The sequence below is a fragment of the Vulpes vulpes genome, unplaced genomic scaffold (genome assembly GCF_048418805.1).
Source record: "Vulpes vulpes isolate BD-2025 unplaced genomic scaffold, VulVul3 u000000899, whole genome shotgun sequence".
Taxonomy (NCBI): domain Eukaryota; kingdom Metazoa; phylum Chordata; class Mammalia; order Carnivora; family Canidae; genus Vulpes; species Vulpes vulpes.
Window position 1 is genome coordinate 2159134 of NW_027325780.1, and position 18138 is coordinate 2177271.

Sequence of the window (18138 nt, forward strand, 5' to 3'; positions counted from 1 at the left end):
GTGTTTGAGTTTCTTCCAAATTTCTTCTTGTGATTGAGTTGTAGTTTCAAAGCATTGTGGTCTGATAATATGCAGGGGTCGATCCAATCTTTTGGTATTTGTTGAGACCTGATTTGTGACCCAATATGTGGTCTATTCTGGAGGAAGTTCCATGTGCACTTGAGAAGAATGTGTATTCAGTTGTGTTCAGATAGAAAGTTCTATATATATATATATATATATATATATATATATATATATATATATATGAAATCTATTTATTCCAGTGTCTCATTCAAGGCCCTTGCTTCTTTGGTGATGTTCTGCTTAGAAGATCTGTCATTTGCAGAAAGCGCCGTGTTGAAGTCTTCTATTATTAGTGTGTTATTATCTAAGTATCTCTTTACTTTGGTTATTAATTGATTGATATACTTGGCAGCTCCCACATTAGGAGCATAATTATTCATAATTGTTAGGTCTTCTTTTGGGGTAGACCCTTTAAGTATGATATAGTGTCCCTCTTCATCTCTTACTACAGTCTTTGGTATAAACTCTAATTTATCTGATTTGAGGATTGGTACTCAGCTTTCTTTTGAGGACCATTTGAATGGTAAATGGTTCTCCAACCTTTCATTTTCAGGTTGGAGGTGTCCTTACATCTAAAATGAGTCTCTTGTAGATAGCATATAGATGGGTCTTGCTTTTTTATCCAGTCTGATATCCTGTGTCTTTTGATGAGATCATTTAGCCCATTCATGTTCAGAGTAACTATTGAAAGATATGAATTTAGTGTCATCAGTCCCTGTTTTTGTGGATTGTTTCTTTGGGCTCCTTCTTTCTTTTACAGGGTCCCGCTCAATGTTTCTTGCAGAGCCAGTTAACATATTCTTTCAGTTTCTATTCTGGAAGCTCTTTATCTTTCCTTCTATTCTGAATGACAGCCTTGCTGGATAAAATATTCTTGGATGCATGTTCTTCTCATTTAGTACCCTGAATATATCCTGCCAGCGCTCTCTGGCCAGCCAGGTCTCTGTGGAGAGGTCTGCTGTTAATATAATTCTCCCCATATAAGTTAAGAATTTTCTCTTTACTTTTGAAATTTGCAAGTTTCACCATTAAATGTTAAGGTGTTGAATGGTTCTTACTGATTTTTTGGGGGTGGTGTCCTCTTTATCTCTTGGATCTGAATGCCTGTTTCCTTCCCCAGATTAGGGAAGTCCTCAGTTATGATTTGCTCAAATATACTCTGTGGTCCTCTCTCTCTCTCAGCCTCTTCTGGAACCCCAATTAGACATATATTCTTCCTTCTCAAGCTATCATTTATTTCCCTCAGCCTTTCTTCATGGGCTCTTGTTTTTCTTTTTTCCTCAGCTTCCTTCCTGACCATCAACTTGTCTTTTATGTCATTCACTTTCTCTTCCATCTCATTAGCCCTAGCAGTTAGAACATCCAGTTTGGATTGCATCTCATTTAATCTATTTTTAATTTTGGCCTGATTAGATCTCAATTCTGCAGTAATGAAGTCTCTAGAGCCATTTATGCTTTTTTCCAGAGCCACCAGTAGCTTTATAATTGTATTTCTGAATTGAATTTCTGACATCGTATTGAAATTCAAATTCTCTAACTCTTTGGCAGAGAGTATTATTTCCGTTTCTTTCTTTTGTGGTGAATTCTTCCTTCTGGTGATTTTGTCCAGTCCAGAGTGGCTATATCAGTGGGCTGAGTCAAAAATATCAACCACGACCTAATTAAAATACACCCTAGATGATTCTGAAGAGGTCGGAGACCAGAAAATAAAAGATAAAGAAGAACAGAACAACAAAAAAAGGACCACTAAAGTGAAAAACAAATTTAAAACAAAGTAGCAAAAATAAAAAGCCAAAAATGAAGAAGAGGAAAAAAGAAAAAGAAAAAAAAGAAGTAAAAGAAAAAGGAAAAAAGGGGGGGTGGGGATGGTGGTGGTGAGGAAGTGGTAGTGGAGAGAGAATGTAGTCTACCTGAGGTGTCCCAGAGGGTGATCCTCTTGGTTCTGAGTGTATTTTGTTCTGTACGGTAGAAGGTGCTCAATCCCAAATTTATATAAACCAGCAATACTTATTGAAAGCCCCAACATTGAGCACAAAAACAAATAATTTAAAAGAGGGGGGGCAGAATGGGAATGAAGAGAGAATATAATCTCACAGAATGAACCAACACGATGTTCCATTTGGTTCTAGGTGTATGTTGGTCGTGTTTTAGAAAGTACTAACTTCCACCATTGTAAAACAAAAAAAGGGAGAAAAAACAAAAACCTGTGTATCTATCTACCAAAATTAAATTGAATACGTTGAAGGGAATGCAGAAGTGAAAAATATATCTTAGACATGTAATTGTAGAAATATGAAAGTCAAAAAGGAAAAAACTTAAAAATGAAGAGCTGATAAAATACTGTAGTTAAGGTGGGAAAAGAGAAAAAATACTGGAAATTTTTAGTCTCATATAAAAATGAGTCATAATGGAAAAAGGAAAAAAAAAAGGTCCCTCTATTTCTATATACTATTTTCCCTCAGTCCTGGAGCTTTCCAGCACTGCTTGGTCAATAAAGTTGCTCTTCCCTTGTTCTTTCAGCTGATCTTCTGGAGAAGGGGCCTGCTGTGCTGATTCTCAGGTGTGTGTGCCTGGGCGGAGATGCCCCACCCCTTGTCAGGTGCCGGGCTCAGTGGTAGCTGTTGATCCCATGAGGCCTCTGTTCCCTGGCAGCCCTACCCCACTCAAGGTGAAACAAGAAGGAAAACCAACAATGGCAGTAGCCAGATCTCCACTCTGGAGCTGAGCTTCCTGCAAGTAACTAACAGCAGTCTCCCGGTCCACACTGGCCCAGATGCTCCCGGGGCAGGGCAGGTGCACTGATCTGCACAGTTAGGAGGATGCGCCCAGCAGCAGGAGAGTCCTCACTGTCCTGTGCCTTCCCTGCTTCCACCTGTCCCGGGGGAATGCAGGATCACTGGCTTTGTCCGCTTGGCTGCCCTGGGATCCAGGGTCCTGTGCCACTGGACCTGTACTCCCGGGGGGCCACCTCTCCCGAAGAGAACGGGGCACAGCCACCTCCATCCAGAGCTGCCCTGCCTAAGCGACTGGCTTCTCCCAAATGCCCTGGATGGCTGCTCCACTCCAGGACTTTACCCATATTGGATCCCAGTTTGTGGTGCACTTTCCCCCCAGTGTCCCTCCTCTTATAGTGACTCCGGGAATCTTGAGGCTTCACTGTCCCTCCTGAGATTCTGCCCAATTTCTCTGCTAAGCACTTTTCCACCAGGGAAAAACTCCGGTGTGGATTTTCCCGTTTCTCTACGGCTGGGCTTTTCTGCCCTGGAGGCTTTCACCACTCAGCCCAGCTACTTGTAGTTCCCCTTCCCCACTTTATTCTTATTTTATTCTCTGTAGCATTCCAGCTATTCTTTTTTTAAATCTCAGGTCAAATTCATAGATCTTCAGAATGTTTACCTAGTTATCTAGGTAAGTTTGTGGGGCCAGGTGAGTTGAGGACCCCTACTCTTCCAACATCTTACTCTCCAGAATTTTCTATTTTCATGAATCATCACCAATCTTATTTTACTATTCTTTTTTTGTTTAAATTTCTAGATAAAGATTTTTTGTTTACATTTCTATATAAAGAAATTCCGATTCTAAAATGGGTACCCCAAGATAAAAGGGAGTACTGAAAGAATTCCCTGCAAAAGAGTCACCATTCTTTGTCCTGTTTAGGGATACAAAGCTGACTGGAAGAGAACAGGTGATGAGAGATTAAAGAGGTAAAATAGACAAGAGGAATAGCTTTGGTTGTCTTAGAGCCTTTACAAACTTTATCTACTGTTCACAAGATTCCAAGGTAAAGGACTACAGGTATTGAGGCCTGTGGGGTGTGTGTGTGTGTGTGTGTGTGTGTGTGTGTGTGTGCATGCCTGTGATGCAAACAATTAAGAACTACACTTGAAGCAAAATGAATGCAGGATTTGGAGCATAAATCTGAAGCTTGAATCTATGGTATCAGATGCCAGAGTTTTAAGCTCCACCTCTGTAGCAACATGTCTCTGTGACAAGATCTTTTGCCCCTTGCTGATGGAAGCATGCCCATTATTCTTAGTATTACTAAGGAGGCAGAAATATAGTGGCTAAAGGCATGGGTTGTGGAGTCAGGGAGCGAGGGATTGGAGACTAGGCTTTGCTTATACTCTGAAGGCTGTTTCCCTATCTATACCCCAGGAACATAAATATACATAGTTCACATGAAGTGTTTAATACAATGCCTGGGTCGCAGTCAGCACTCAGTAAATATCAGTTGTTCTTATTCCTATAGGATGATGTTTTGAGGTTCTGGCTCTCAACTGCAATAGGGAAAGTGCCATCTCTTTTCTCCTCACCTATCTCCTAGCCCAAACCTTAAAAAAAAAATTCTCTAGTGGTGATGGTAGAAAATATTCACTGTAAATATTTCAACCCATTGCTAACACTAGAATCTACCCTGAATTATCTGCACCAATGAAGCAGAGCTGGGTAAAGGATAATCCACAAGGCTAATCTTTGGGGTACATTCTCTGATTTCAGTTTAGCAGATTTAGTCTGCTAATTATATGACTCTATTTGCTTGGGTTAGTGTTAACATTCAATTGCATTCCTGAAGCATATGTCAGCTGGGGTGAGGAAGACAGCCAAGAGTGTGCTAGGCATCAGAGGAAAACTGGAGCAGGCTTAAAAATCAACCACAATTAATCCTATAAAGTGGATAATAAAAAGTTGTGACTCTTAGCCTCCTTCCAACTCTGGAATTCTAGGAACCCTATAACACTTGGAAAAGTATGTGCTCCGTCTTATAGCCACTGCTCACTCCTAGTATATCACCCTGATGTGGAAGAAGCAGCTGTAGCAATCTACATAGATAACCAGTTTTGTTTTTTTGCTGGGCCGAAAATACTGAGTAATTGTACGAGGAACTTTCCTGTCACATCAGAGAATTACCCATAATTACATGATAAAATGAAAATGCCTCTAACAGAAGCATACTCTCGGAGCAATTACAGTGAAATGATGACAGGCAACTGAAAGTGGTGGCATTTGTGGAGTATTGATCTTCTCCAGAAGAGAAGGGATAGCTATTAAGAAGATGGGAAGGGGTGCAGAGCACTGAAAGGAGGCAGGAAGAGAACAACAGAACACTGACTCACCTGGGTTTTTCTTTGCTGTGCACAAAACGTACTTTTTTCTCATTCACATCCTTCCAGCTAAAATGGCCAGCCTTGTCAAGCTGAACTTCTCTTCCATTCCTCGAGAGCACTAGCTGACCATTGGTGGGAGTGCTCACAACATGGAACTGGAGGCCTTCCATCCTGCCATCCTGGTCTTGGACATTCAGAAGGAGAAAATCCAGTGGCTTCATTGAACCAATTGCAAGGGTGAGAGAACCATTCACATGAAGACTAGGAGTATATATTTTGCCTAGAAAACATACGAGTCCAAAGATCAGATTCGGTTCATTCACTAATAAGGGTATTTTTTTTGAATTAATAGACTCATAATGTTTGTTCAGAAATGAGACTCTAGGCTATTGTGCACCATAAGCCTCCTTCTAATCCAGTGATTCTCACCCTGAGTGCATATGAAAATAACAGATTCTCAAGGTTAAAATGTAAATTTCTAGAAGAAAATATAGTATAAAATCTTTAAAAAATTTTTTTTTAAATTTTTTCATGAGAGACAGAGAGAGAGAGAGAGAGAGACAGGCAGAGGCACAGGCAGAGAGAGAAGCAGGCTCCATGCAGGGAGCCCAATGTGGGACTCAATCCCCGGTCTCCAGGATCATGCTCTGGGCCGAAGGTGGCACTAAACCACTGAGCCAACCAGGGCTGCCCTGTGTAAAATCTAGGAGATCTTAAATTAGGCAATGCTTTCTTAGATATGACACAAAAGGCATGCATGACAAAAGAAAAAAATAGATAAATTGGACCAAGGTACTTCAAAGGACATTAGTAAGAAAGTGAAAAGGACAATCCATAGAGTGGGAGAAAATAGTTGCAAATTATATATCTGAAAAGAGACTTGTATCCAAAATATATTTTAAAAAATCTTACAATTCAATAAAAGACAAGTAACCTAATTCAAAGATAGGCAGAGTTTGAATAGGCATTTTTCCAAAGAAGATATACAAAGGCCAATAAGTACATGAAAAGGTGCTCAATGTCACTCCAAACCATAATGTGATACCACCTCACAGTCACTATGAAGGGCAATAAAACTTATTCCTGAGGATGTGGAGGAATTAGAAATCTTACACATTGCTGGTGGAATGTAAAATGGTGCAGTTTGGCAGTTCCTCAAACAATTAAACATAGAGCTACCCTATGATCCAATAATTCTACTCATAGGCATATACCCAAGAGAACTAAACACATATGTCCACATAAAAACGTGTACGTAAATGTTCATAGCAGTTATATATAATAGCCTAAAAGTGAAAACAACCCAAATGTCCATTAATTGGGTAATGAATAAACAAAATACGGTATATTCATACAATGGAATATTATTCAACTGTAAAAAGAAATGATGTAGTTAGTGATAAGTGTTCCAATGTAGAGGAACCTTGAAAATATTATCGCCAAGTGAAAAAAGCCAGACATAAAAGGCCACATATTGTATGATTCCATTTATGTGAAATGTCTAGAAGAGCTAAACCCACAGAAACAGAACATTGATCAATGACTGCCACAGACTGGGGCAAGCATAGAAACTGTTAATGGTTACTGAATTTCTTTTTGGAAGAATAGAATGTCCTGGAATTAGAGAGTGGTGATGATTGCTTAACCCTGTGAATATGCTAAAAACCACAGAATTGTATATGTTAAAGAGTGAATTCTATGGTATGTGAATTATATCTCAATAATAATAATAAAGAATCATATAGGACCCTCTTAAAACAGTACTGACACTTAAACTCCACCATCAGAGATTCTGACTTAGATGTTCTGGAGTGGGAACCTTACTGATTTTACAAGCTCCTCAGGCAACCCTAATGGACTTCCAAGTTGGGAACCACAGTCCTAACCTAATACTTTGATCACATCTGACCATCAGACCCATTAAGGGCAAGAAGAAAAGCAAGGGTCTGATATCATTTGCTCGAACAGTATCATTATCAGTGACTTATATTCAGAATTCATATGAAGTGTACCCACATTGTTTTAAAATTTTACCATCTTTGTCCATAGGAAACATCTGATGGATGAATATCTGATCATGATGTGAAATTCATCCTGTCTCCTGCAAGCTGTTTTGCCTGGATTTCATTGCTAGTGTTTCCTTCTACAAGTAGGTCAGTCAGGACAGTTTGGGAATGCCAAATTTCAAGGGGACTACTTTCACTCTAAGATACTCTAATGAAAATGAAATTCATTTTCACAAGTTGACTTGTAATATGTCCCAAGAGGAGTAGGCTGATTCTCATGTACTTGGGGTTTCCAGAAGGATCCCAATAAAATAAGCCAAATATATCTTTTTCCCATGGGAAGTCTTAATATCTTTAGAGGTCAGGAATTTAAAGACAGAAAATGTGATGGACTGTGGGTGTTAAAATATGCCTCACATTATTGAGAAGGACACTTAAAAGCTGAGGAATGTTCAACTATAGCATAACTCTCAAGGTTCATTCATCTATAAAACTTGGGGATTCAAAATTAAGAGTGAATTTAAATTTGCTTCGCTTTTGTTGTTTAAGGTGATATATTCATTAATGTGTTGGAGAAGGCTAGCTCCATTCCCTTAATACACCACCTTACTCTTAATGGGAGAGTGACTTGAAATCTATTTGCTTTATTTTTTATTTTTATTTTTTTTTTTTGAAATCTATTTGCTTTAAATGTGTGGCCTTAATGGGGCAGGCTTCTCACACTACTCATTACTTATTTGCAATTTATCTCCAGTATGTCCACAAAATATGCACCATTGACACCTGGCATAATTAGCTCTACAAGTTTATATATATATATATATATATAAATATATATGTAAATTATATATGTATATAACTATATACATATATAATGTAAATTATATATAATAAATTATATACATGTATATATAAATATATATTTACATGTAATAAATATATATTTATATAACAAATTATATCTATATGTATATATGTAATTTTCTACAACATATCTATAGTTCAGAAACATAACTTCTGATAGTTGTTATTTTTAAAGGACAGATTGTTTCTTTTTCCCAAAGATCTTAGAAGCTGAGTTTCTCCAATGTCCATATCCTATAAATAATCCCTTATTCGTTAACATTCTCAGAATGAGACTGAATTTTACATCAAATGAGCTAATTGTATCTATAAACTCAGTCTCTGCATGGAGAAATTACAGGTTCCTACACCAGAACATCTGACAAGAAGCACTTACCAGTACATGTTTCATTAGAATGGGCAGAGAAGCCAGGAATGCAGTTGGAAATACAAAGGCCACTCTTCAAAAAGAACCCATGGTCACAGAGATGACATTGGTCCTGGTGGCTGCACTGCAAGCATGCCCGGGGGCAGGCTGTCAAAGAAAGGACACGGTAAGTGAGGCACACCAAAGGCATAGTCACCAGTGAGGTCCACCAATGACAGAGAAATAAAGAGTGACATGACAGCACAAGCAACATAGGACCCCCAACTACAGCAAAAGGAATTCCTCTAGAATTTCACAGGGAGCAGATCTATCCTCAGAAGGAAAGTGAATACAGCAGAGCATCTTTGTTTTATGCACTGTGATGTGAAAATGTTGCACATGAATGGATTATTTAAAAAGTTAAACATAATGACTTGTAAGAGAGGTGGTTTAAAATGATTAAGAGCACAGGCCCTTTCTCGGTACCATTCCTCCTCTACCACTTACCAGCTGTCCGCTTTGGGCAAGTTCCTTTAATGATCTATGGTGTGATTTTCTCTTATTAAAAATGGAGATAGTAACAGCACCTAATGCAAATAACTGTTGGGAGGATGTGTTATGATGTGGAGAGACTAGAACACTGCCTGGCATATAAAAGGCCTCAGCTACACTACTAATACCACTGCTACTCTATTATTATTATTATTATTATTATTATTATTTTAAATGCATGAGGAGAGTAAGCTCATTAAAGGACCATAGGAGGGATGCCTGGATGGCTCAGCGGTTGAGCGTCTGCCTTTGGCTCAGGGCATGATCCTGGAGTCTGGGGATCGAGTCCCACATCGGGCTCCCTGCATGGAGCCTGCTTCTCCCTCTGCTTATGTCTCTGCCTTCTCTCTCTGTGTGTCTCTCGTGAATAAATAAATAAAATCTTTAAAAAATAAAATATAAAAAAAGGACCATAGGTTTATTTCTTTGGGTCAAGTTAATAATAATCTTTTATAAATTGAGTGTTTACTGCCTAATTTTTCTGCTTCCTTAATCAAGATGTTATTATAGAGAATATTATAGAGAAGTGGTATATACTATAAAGGCCCTGAATTGGAATCAGAAAACTTGGGTTGAATATCTGATTTTATGTTGCCTTGATTAATATTCTCAAGCCACTGTCTTTCTTTTTTTTTTTTTTTCACTTGTGAAACAGGATTCATAATGTCTGCTGTGTTTTTACCACCAAGTCATTGTGAATATTAAATGAGATAATGCAGATGGAGGAATTTTGTGAAATGTAAAATGCCATGCAGGGGTCATGGCTTTATTTAAGTGTCAGGTTTTCTTCAAAGTGGGGCATATGATATTAAGTTTTAATGGAAATGATGAGAACCAATTGAGGAAACTCTTGTGGATATCCCAACAGACAAGGAGACTAAAACTTTGGGTTGAACTTTAATAATAAAAGTTCAATGCATCTCACCAAATTGTCCTCAGAAATCCTGCTCTTCAAGGATATTAGGCCAATAATAGGGTCATCAGTAATTGAGTTTACACACTGAAAATTCTATGCCCATATCAATAAGAGTATCTACTCTTAGTTCAACATAAGCCTCACATTCCATAAAATACTGGCCTCATTTCCACAAAGACCTAAGGGACAACACTGATTTATGCAAGAGAATTATTGGCCTGCACTTTATATTCTATTTAACCAGCACTTGGCAGATGTGCATGGGAAGCCATCAATTTCTTAGGCCTAGCTCCCTGTGTTTCCATTCTACTTTTCATCTAGATTCTCCTTTGTTACCTGAGAATCAACACACTTGATTTACTTGTGGCCCTTATTTTTCTTCCAGAGGACTCAGAACAGTCTCCGAGTTACCTGTGCATTGGCGATTTACATGGTCTGCAAAGTACCCCTTCCCACATTCCTGGACACACTGGCCTTCCAACAGGAGAAATGGCCCTTCACAGCGAGCGCACTCATGGGGATCTTGGCACCGGAGACAGTGGTTGCCACAGCCTAATGGACAAAAATCAAATCAACAGAACAGTATAGCTTTCCAAGGGAAGGGGTTCCTGGCCCTTATGAGGAGTCAGGAGCCAGGCTTCTGGTTGCGACTACTCTACTTACCAACAGGGTGATTTAGGATCAGAGATTCAACTTCTCTGAGCCTTGATGCTCTCTCCTATAAAATGAGAGTGGACACATACTGTCCCTCCCAGCTTGCTGGACAAAGATCAAGGTAAATAGAAAATACTAGGCAAACCTAGAAGCTACAGTTACTAGCCATTATCATTATTATTAATTAGTCCATGGTTCTCTTGCTTCACTCAAGTGTCCATCTTTCCTGGCTCACCCAGTCAGTTATTAAAGTCTCCCCAACATGTTCCCAGGAGTGCCATCTGGGCACTTGCAGGGCATTTTGAGGTCCGAAGATTTTGTGATGTTAAATCAAGGCTAAAGGGAGTGGGACTTCTTAGAAGGATGGTGGTAAGACATCTGGTATATGCAGGGCTTCGGGAGACAGATGGTGGAATAATACGGTCCATCATGTATAATACCTCCCCATCCAGAGGACAGGACTGTTCAATGCTCCAGGAGATCCAAAAGTCATCAAAACATACCTGTTTGTGAGGCCATATACCCCCAAGATTACCCCACTGACCTCAAGTTTTAGAAAATATCATTTTTGGGCATGGGAGGAGCAGAGAGGGGGCATTTTTACTACAACGAAGAAAAGCTCTTAGGAAAGAAACCAGAAATTGGATAAAAAGCGAGAAAGAAGGGCAGCCCCGGTGGCCCAATGGTTTAGCACTGCCTTCAGCCTGGGGTGTGATCCTGGAGACCCAGGATCGAGTCCCATGTCAGGCTCACTGCATGGAGCCTGCTTCTCCCTCTGCCTGTGTCTCTGCCCACCCCCTCTCCCTGTGTCTGTCATGAAAAAATAAATAAAATCTTAAAAAAAAAAAAAAGCCAGAAAGGAAATTTGCCAGAGACTCCTTGTCAGAACAGTAAAAATTGGAGAAGGCTGACGTGTGGATGAGAACAGAGCAGGGACTATAGACGCTTACTTTTGCAGAGACCCAAGTCCCTGTAGAAGGATGGTGAGCACTGCTCCACACAGGCTCCGTCCTGGAGAAGGTAACCATCCATGCACTGCAGGCAGTCTGTCCTCAGGGGTCCGCTGCACGCATTGCAACTCCAATCACACTCTAGAAAGGAAGTCCATGTTAGATCACCTTCATCTGTCCACCCTCAGTCCCAGCAACTAAATTATGAGGACACCATCTGCAGTGACAAGGGGTAAAGTGAGGACAACATGAGATGTCAGATAAATGAGCTCTAACGAGGTTTCTGCTTGTAGGAGCCTGAACTCCTCTCTGAGGTTTAGTGTTTCCTAATTATGTTAGACATGGGCATATACAAGGATCACTCCATGCCTGTGCAGATCCTGCTTGTCAGCAGGGCTGCTGAGGAGCCAGATTAACTTAATATTATTCCATGTGCCTCAGAGTTCTTTATTCCTGTGCCATGGTGTCTTCATGCAAAGCCTGCTCTATTATAGGGAGGGGCCAATTTGCCTCCACAAACCTAATCTGGACCTCGTCCAAATGCTCCGTAGGTAAGGGGATGTCAGAGACTCAACGAGGAATGCATCTGCTGCCTCCACCATCACCGGCTGCTTGATTCTCTACTTCTCAAAAATCAGGTGCTGACCCACCCAACAGAAAGAACCAATGATGTTAGAATTAAATGGCACATGAAGCAACTGTCCAGGAAGAAAGGGCTTACAGAAATAACAGAAAATCTCCTTAAAGCAGTAGAATGGACTCATTTACATGTTATGTAATGTTATCAATAAGCACCTTTCAGCACAGTGCTGAAAGGTGGGTAGAAAGTGAGCAGACCCTGGCTTCAAGAGGCTTATGTGCCCATGGGTTCCAGCCTTGGATGTGCACCCATATAAGCCAGGAGGATTATTAGGTATACAGATTATTAGGATCAACATAAGAACTATTAATGTTGTCTTGAGGACTGGGGCACAAGGAAACATGCATATCAGGGCCACTACTGTTGTTTCTGTGCTTATGATTATTATAGTGATTGTTACTGTTGCTGTGGTTGCTGAAGGCCCAGGAAATTCCTGCAGCCAGGACATTCGTGTTTGAGACCCAAAGTTCCAGCTAGTAAACTAAGTCCTTCATGTATGTAAGGTGGGACAATACCACATGGTTAAGTGCTTGTGTTTTGAAGACAGCCAAGTCTCTACTGAAGCTATGGCTGAGCCACTATTTATCTACATCTCTTATATACCTTCCTTAAATTATCTGAGCATCAGTTTCCTTATCTGTAAGACAGATAAGAACAGTATCTATTTCATAAGGCTATTGTATAGATTAAACGAAGTGATGAATGTAAAGAAGTTAGCACAGTGCCTGGCACCTAGTAACAGATTAACAAATATTTTGCTGCCCAACTGTTTTTCTCAGAGAACATTCTGCACCCTCATTCCACCATCCATACCAGCTGAGAATAAGGAAACTTCTCATTAGTCACCTTTCTCTTTCTTGATGCAGTATTTCTAAGTCCCAAAGAAGCAGGTAAATGTGCAAGACAGTACACAGGCTTCCAAGAAGATTTATAAAGTTAATCTTACTCATTTATTTGGTTGAATCAGTCCTGAGGGAGAATGACTAAAGTAGAGCCTTGAAAACTGCCAGCATAGTTGTGAAATCATTTACAACATGGAGGATTTGTGATAATCTTGTTTTTCACCGCAAATCGACAACCACTGTTTGGAAGGGGAAAAACTATAAAAGCTTCTGTGGTCTTGAGCACAGAGGCCACCTAAGTTGACAACAAGTAGGATCTCTTGGAATGGAGAATATGCAATTTTGCAAAGCCTTAAAACATCCCAAACTCACTTGACAGATGTTTGGCCTTCATATCTGAGCCCCAGCTTTTTGGGCAGAACTGGAGAGATGAGAGACAAGTGGAATAGAGGGATGGAGGAAGAAAATGGAAGAAAAGCAAGGAAAATTCTGTTCTCCTTGCTGAGCACTGCCATTTAACGAGCATAAGCCCCAAGAATTCCAACCACTAGAAAACAAGGTACTAGTTTTCTGACATTGCCTCCTTACAAACTCCTCAAGCACAGGACTGTGTCTTTACTCACCTAAGTCTGTTAAACAGAGATGAACAATCAGATACAACCCCTATCTTTTTTTAAAGATTTTATTTATTCATTTGAGAGAGAAAGAAAGCACACAAGCAAGGGGAGGGACAAAGGGAGAGGGAAAAGCAGACTCCCTGCTGAGTTGGGAATATGATACAGGGCTTGGTCCCAAGACCCTGAGATCATGACCTGAGCCAAAGGCAGATGTTTAACCAAGACACCCAAGCACCCCAATCTCTGTCTTCATTAAGCTTAGGTTCTAGCAATCTAGAGTTTTATATGCAAGTGCCTCTAGGTCCTAGGAAGGTAATGTAAATCTCTCAATAGGCCTGGTGTGATAAAAGCGGGAATGGTGGGGACTGTAGTGATCTGAACACACAACAGGGACAAACACTACTCATCTCCAACTGACTGCTGCATTGTGGAAATGCAAATCCAATATTGCCAGATCATCTGACTTTTTCAAAAGAAACAGAAAATATCAATTTTTGTATATGAAGTCTTCTACATTTTAAAATGCATTAATTAAAAATTTTAAAACACTGTAACATTAGAGGGGCCAAAAAAACCTCTAAGTCTTGGACCACATACAACCTGAATTTCTGGTTTGCCACATCTGGTCTAGCTACTAAAACCTTGCACAATATCTGGCACATAGTGGGTGCTCAAAAATATTTTCTTAATAAAGTACATACAAAAAAAGGAAATAAATTGCATACATGCATTCATAATACATGATGACTTCTTGCTATCATCAGAGAAAGTTGAAACATATGACAGTATTTTCCCAATGTGCAGGATTGGACACCTACAGTACAGGGAGATCACTGAGGAAAAGAATCATTGCACAGTTCTGGAAGAGCTTTACCTTTGCAGATCTTGGTGGAGAAGTCAAGAAAGTACTGTGGGGCACAGCTCTCATACTGACATTCCCCAAAGAGCAAGACCTTGTTTGGATCTCGGCAAGAGGTACAGCTGGCCTGTGAATCACAGCTTCTACAATCAGCATCACATGCTGAGGAGATAGGAAAAGAAAATGACCAGATAATTATAATTGCAAATACAAGTACTGATCAAACCTTGACAGATGCTACAAAGGAGCAAAGCCCTGCTCCAACCTATGCTCTAATTGTGGCTCATAACCCTCCCCTGTGATAAACAGAAACAGAAAACGTTATTCTTATTTTCCAGAGAAGATAAATTAGAAATCCAAGAATGGAAATCCCACATCCAAGTTGCCCTGTGATTCAGCAACAGAATTTATACTTACTCCAAGATCTCTGGAATGACAGTCCAGAGATGTATTTGAACTTTACTTCTTAAGGAATCAAGCCCCCTATTGTTCATGTGGAGTCACATTTTTGAGTGATGCCAAGATTAAAATTAGACAACTACTTTATTGTGAAGCTCAGGAAATCCCATGTTTTAAGCCGCAAAAAACTTTAAGGAGGCCTGGCTTTCTGATTCACCCAGTTATAATTCTCAGTAGCCGCTTAATTCAGGCACTCACGGATGATTTCCAAATCTGGTCATGCTTCCATCTTTCCTATCTTAACAACTGGCATTTCTGCATCTGCTCAGTTGTCTATGCTAGAAATTTTCGGGGCTATCTTGACAACCCCCCTTACTCTCATTCCTAACCCAATCACTCATTGGATCCCATTTATTCAAATTTTCCTACCTAATTCCCAGAACTTTATGCTTCTCTCTACATCCATACATGCCAATATATCCAAGCCGTCATCATCTCCTACTAGACTACTGTCATAGCCTGCTAATTGACCCCTTTGCCTTCGATTTTCCATGTATCCACAAGAATGAATTTCTTAATTCATACTGCTCAGGTTTCAGAGGATACTTTCATCTATAAACTCATATCTTTCTTTAACCCTAGAAAATTTCCAGCCACCATTTCTGTAAATATTACTCCTCCATCACTCCCTCCATTCTTTCCACCCAGAAGCATTAATACACATATTTGAATCCTCTCAATATAATCTCCAAGTCTCTTGTCTTTAACTCTTATTCTTCAGTGACTTCTTTAAGGTCTCCCCTGACTCTCCAGTCTAGAGTAAGTCTCCCTGTCACTGCTCTTATAGCACCCCAGACATTTCATTCATGCCATACATAATAATTTTCATTAAAATGATTATTTAACTTCTGTATCCTTTAAACTATTAAGCGTCATGAAAGCAAAGGCCAGGTTTGTTTCATTCCTTATAATAGTATCCAGCACCTGACTAGTTATCTTTCATATTGTGGATGTTTAAAAAACATTTGCACATAAATAAAAGAAGCCAGATATTGTAGTTATATATTCAAGTACTAGCATCTCTGCCTCATTCTGAAATTTTCTCCAAGTACATATCAGAGGAAAAATCCAGAGAATGATCTAGAGTTTTAGAGTTTTAGATCTAGAGGATATCAAAATGTGTGGCACAGTGCAAGAAAATTACCTCCTGGTTAAAAAAAAAAAAAAAAAAAAAAAAGGAAATCCTCTCATTTCACCAATAAGAAATGTCATTGATATAAAATATTCATTAGATATGTAGATTGGGAATTAAAGATCTTAGAAGAATTCTAGACTGGATTTTCAAACAGATGGTTTGAGAATAATTAGAAAAGAATATTTTAATTTTTGGAAACTTATATGAAATTAAACTTCCATCTTTTTGGCTAGAATTTTTACATATGCTATATCTTAATTTTAGCAAAGGGTTTGACAAAAATCTCAAAAATAAACCTGCAAATACAAAAATGAAGTGGTGTCTAGTGGTCGTAGGTGGATTTGAAAATGGTTGAAATGCATACTCAAAAAGTTATCAGTAAACCTTTGTAATTAGTAAAAGAAATGCCCTCAGTAGAATATTATGATGAAGTCTTAACTTTTTACTTGATGGACATTTTTATTAATAACTTTAATTAAAGCAAAGAAATCATGCTAATAATATCTACATACGCCACATACACCCAGTAAGATACACACATAGTCTAATTTCGCCAGCTAGAACAACTCACACTCAAATTTTGGCTAGTTGAACAATAAGCTAAAAGTAATCCAATGAAATAAGCAAAACTCTAAAGTCCTGCATTTATTTCCTATAACTAATTGCATAAAGGATACAGGAGACCTATTCAGACGGTAGTTCCTATAAAAAATGATGCAAGAATTTTAGATGATTAAAAGCTTATTAAAGGTGTGATATGGTTACTAAAGAAACAAACACAATCTTAAGCTGAAGAGCCTTCATATAACCTAAATGTGAGCTGGACCTCTCTGTTTGATGTACAGCTGCAAATGAAGCCCAAATGCCAATTCCTTAGCTTAGAGTGACAGGACAATGCCCTGCCAGATAACTGAGATAACTGTCTCAGTTTAGACAGAAAGATAACTGTCGTTTACTTCCTCAAGTGTCTGAATACCTTCTTATTCTTGAATCCTTCTATGCAATCTTTCATTGCATCTTAGAACCTCAAAGTATAATTCAACCTCTCTACTGGCTTCCAAAACAAATGGGTTCATGCCAAGCATTTTGAAATGTTAGAAGACTATATGGAGATTTGGAGGGATGCAGTAGTGTCACACCGAGGAGCAAGGAGCTTCCACCATGTCTATCTGAATCCTTCTTCCTCTTTCATTGAACCCCTCACCTCTCACCAAAACAATCCACAAACGACCTTGTCTTAGTCAAAGCAGTTCTGCACATACCAATGCCCTTGGGTTCTCAGCTTCCATCTCCAAAGGAATGTGGGTAAGGAGCATTTTCTCTGTCTTAGAATATTCAGACCACACATGGTAGTAATCAGGTTGGTGTGATTACATCTGGAGTCCCAGGTGCAGTTCTCTGAGGTCCCGGACCCCAAAAAGTACCAAGAGGTCAGTGAAGATGGTGGTAAGTAGATCAGAAGCCAGTAAGGGAAGCAGAGATGAACTATCATTCATTAAGTGGTACGGGACCTGACAGCTTATGAAGTCCACCTTCCCTCTTAAATAGGCCTGTTTTCTACTGCAGCTCAGAGAGGGTCATTCATTTCTGCTCAAACACTCTGTTGGCTCTAGTTTTGCCTGGAGAAGCAAAGTGCAAGTGGGAAATGATAGTTAATTTCAAACTATGGAAGGCAATCAGGTGAATGAGGAAAGAGACTTACTCTATATTGCTCCAGAGGGGAGTTCTAAGACCTATGAGCAAGAACTAAACATCTAAACAACTACCACCTCCTCCAATGGACTTGGCTTCCTTCCTCATCTGTAGAAGCCTCTGAGGGAGAGTGAGAAAGAATCTCTGCATAGGGTACAAGGTCAGATCTGGCCATCCTGGAGTTCTCCTCCTCACCTCTAAAGCACCATGGATTCAAGTTCTGAGAACTTCATTTATCATCTCTTTTTTAAAGTTCCTGCTTCAACTGATTATTCTTGAATTTTAGAACGAGTATGTAACTTCTAAACGTTTCTGTAACCAGAATCCAGACAGTTCTCCAGCTCTTACTTTCTTCTATAATATAGTTATTAATGCCTCCCCGTAATACTGGTTATATTTCCTTGAAAGCCCTTTACTGTACCATTTCTAAAATTG

General features: G+C 39.4%; 1 protein-coding gene across 1 annotated transcript in view; it reads right to left on the minus strand.

Annotated features, from left to right (window-relative positions):
* FRAS1 (Fraser extracellular matrix complex subunit 1) overlaps nucleotides 1–18138 on the minus strand; it is a 420760-nt gene that overhangs the window by 167722 nt on the left and 234900 nt on the right. The window contains exons 23-27 of the mRNA XM_072745521.1: nucleotides 14433–14579; nucleotides 11460–11600; nucleotides 10267–10407; nucleotides 8418–8555; nucleotides 5181–5451 (exon numbers count right to left, since the gene is read on the minus strand). Coding sequence (XP_072601622.1) covers nucleotides 5181–5451; nucleotides 8418–8555; nucleotides 10267–10407; nucleotides 11460–11600; nucleotides 14433–14579 — 838 coding nt within the window. The remainder of the gene's footprint in view (nucleotides 1–5180; nucleotides 5452–8417; nucleotides 8556–10266; nucleotides 10408–11459; nucleotides 11601–14432; nucleotides 14580–18138) is intronic.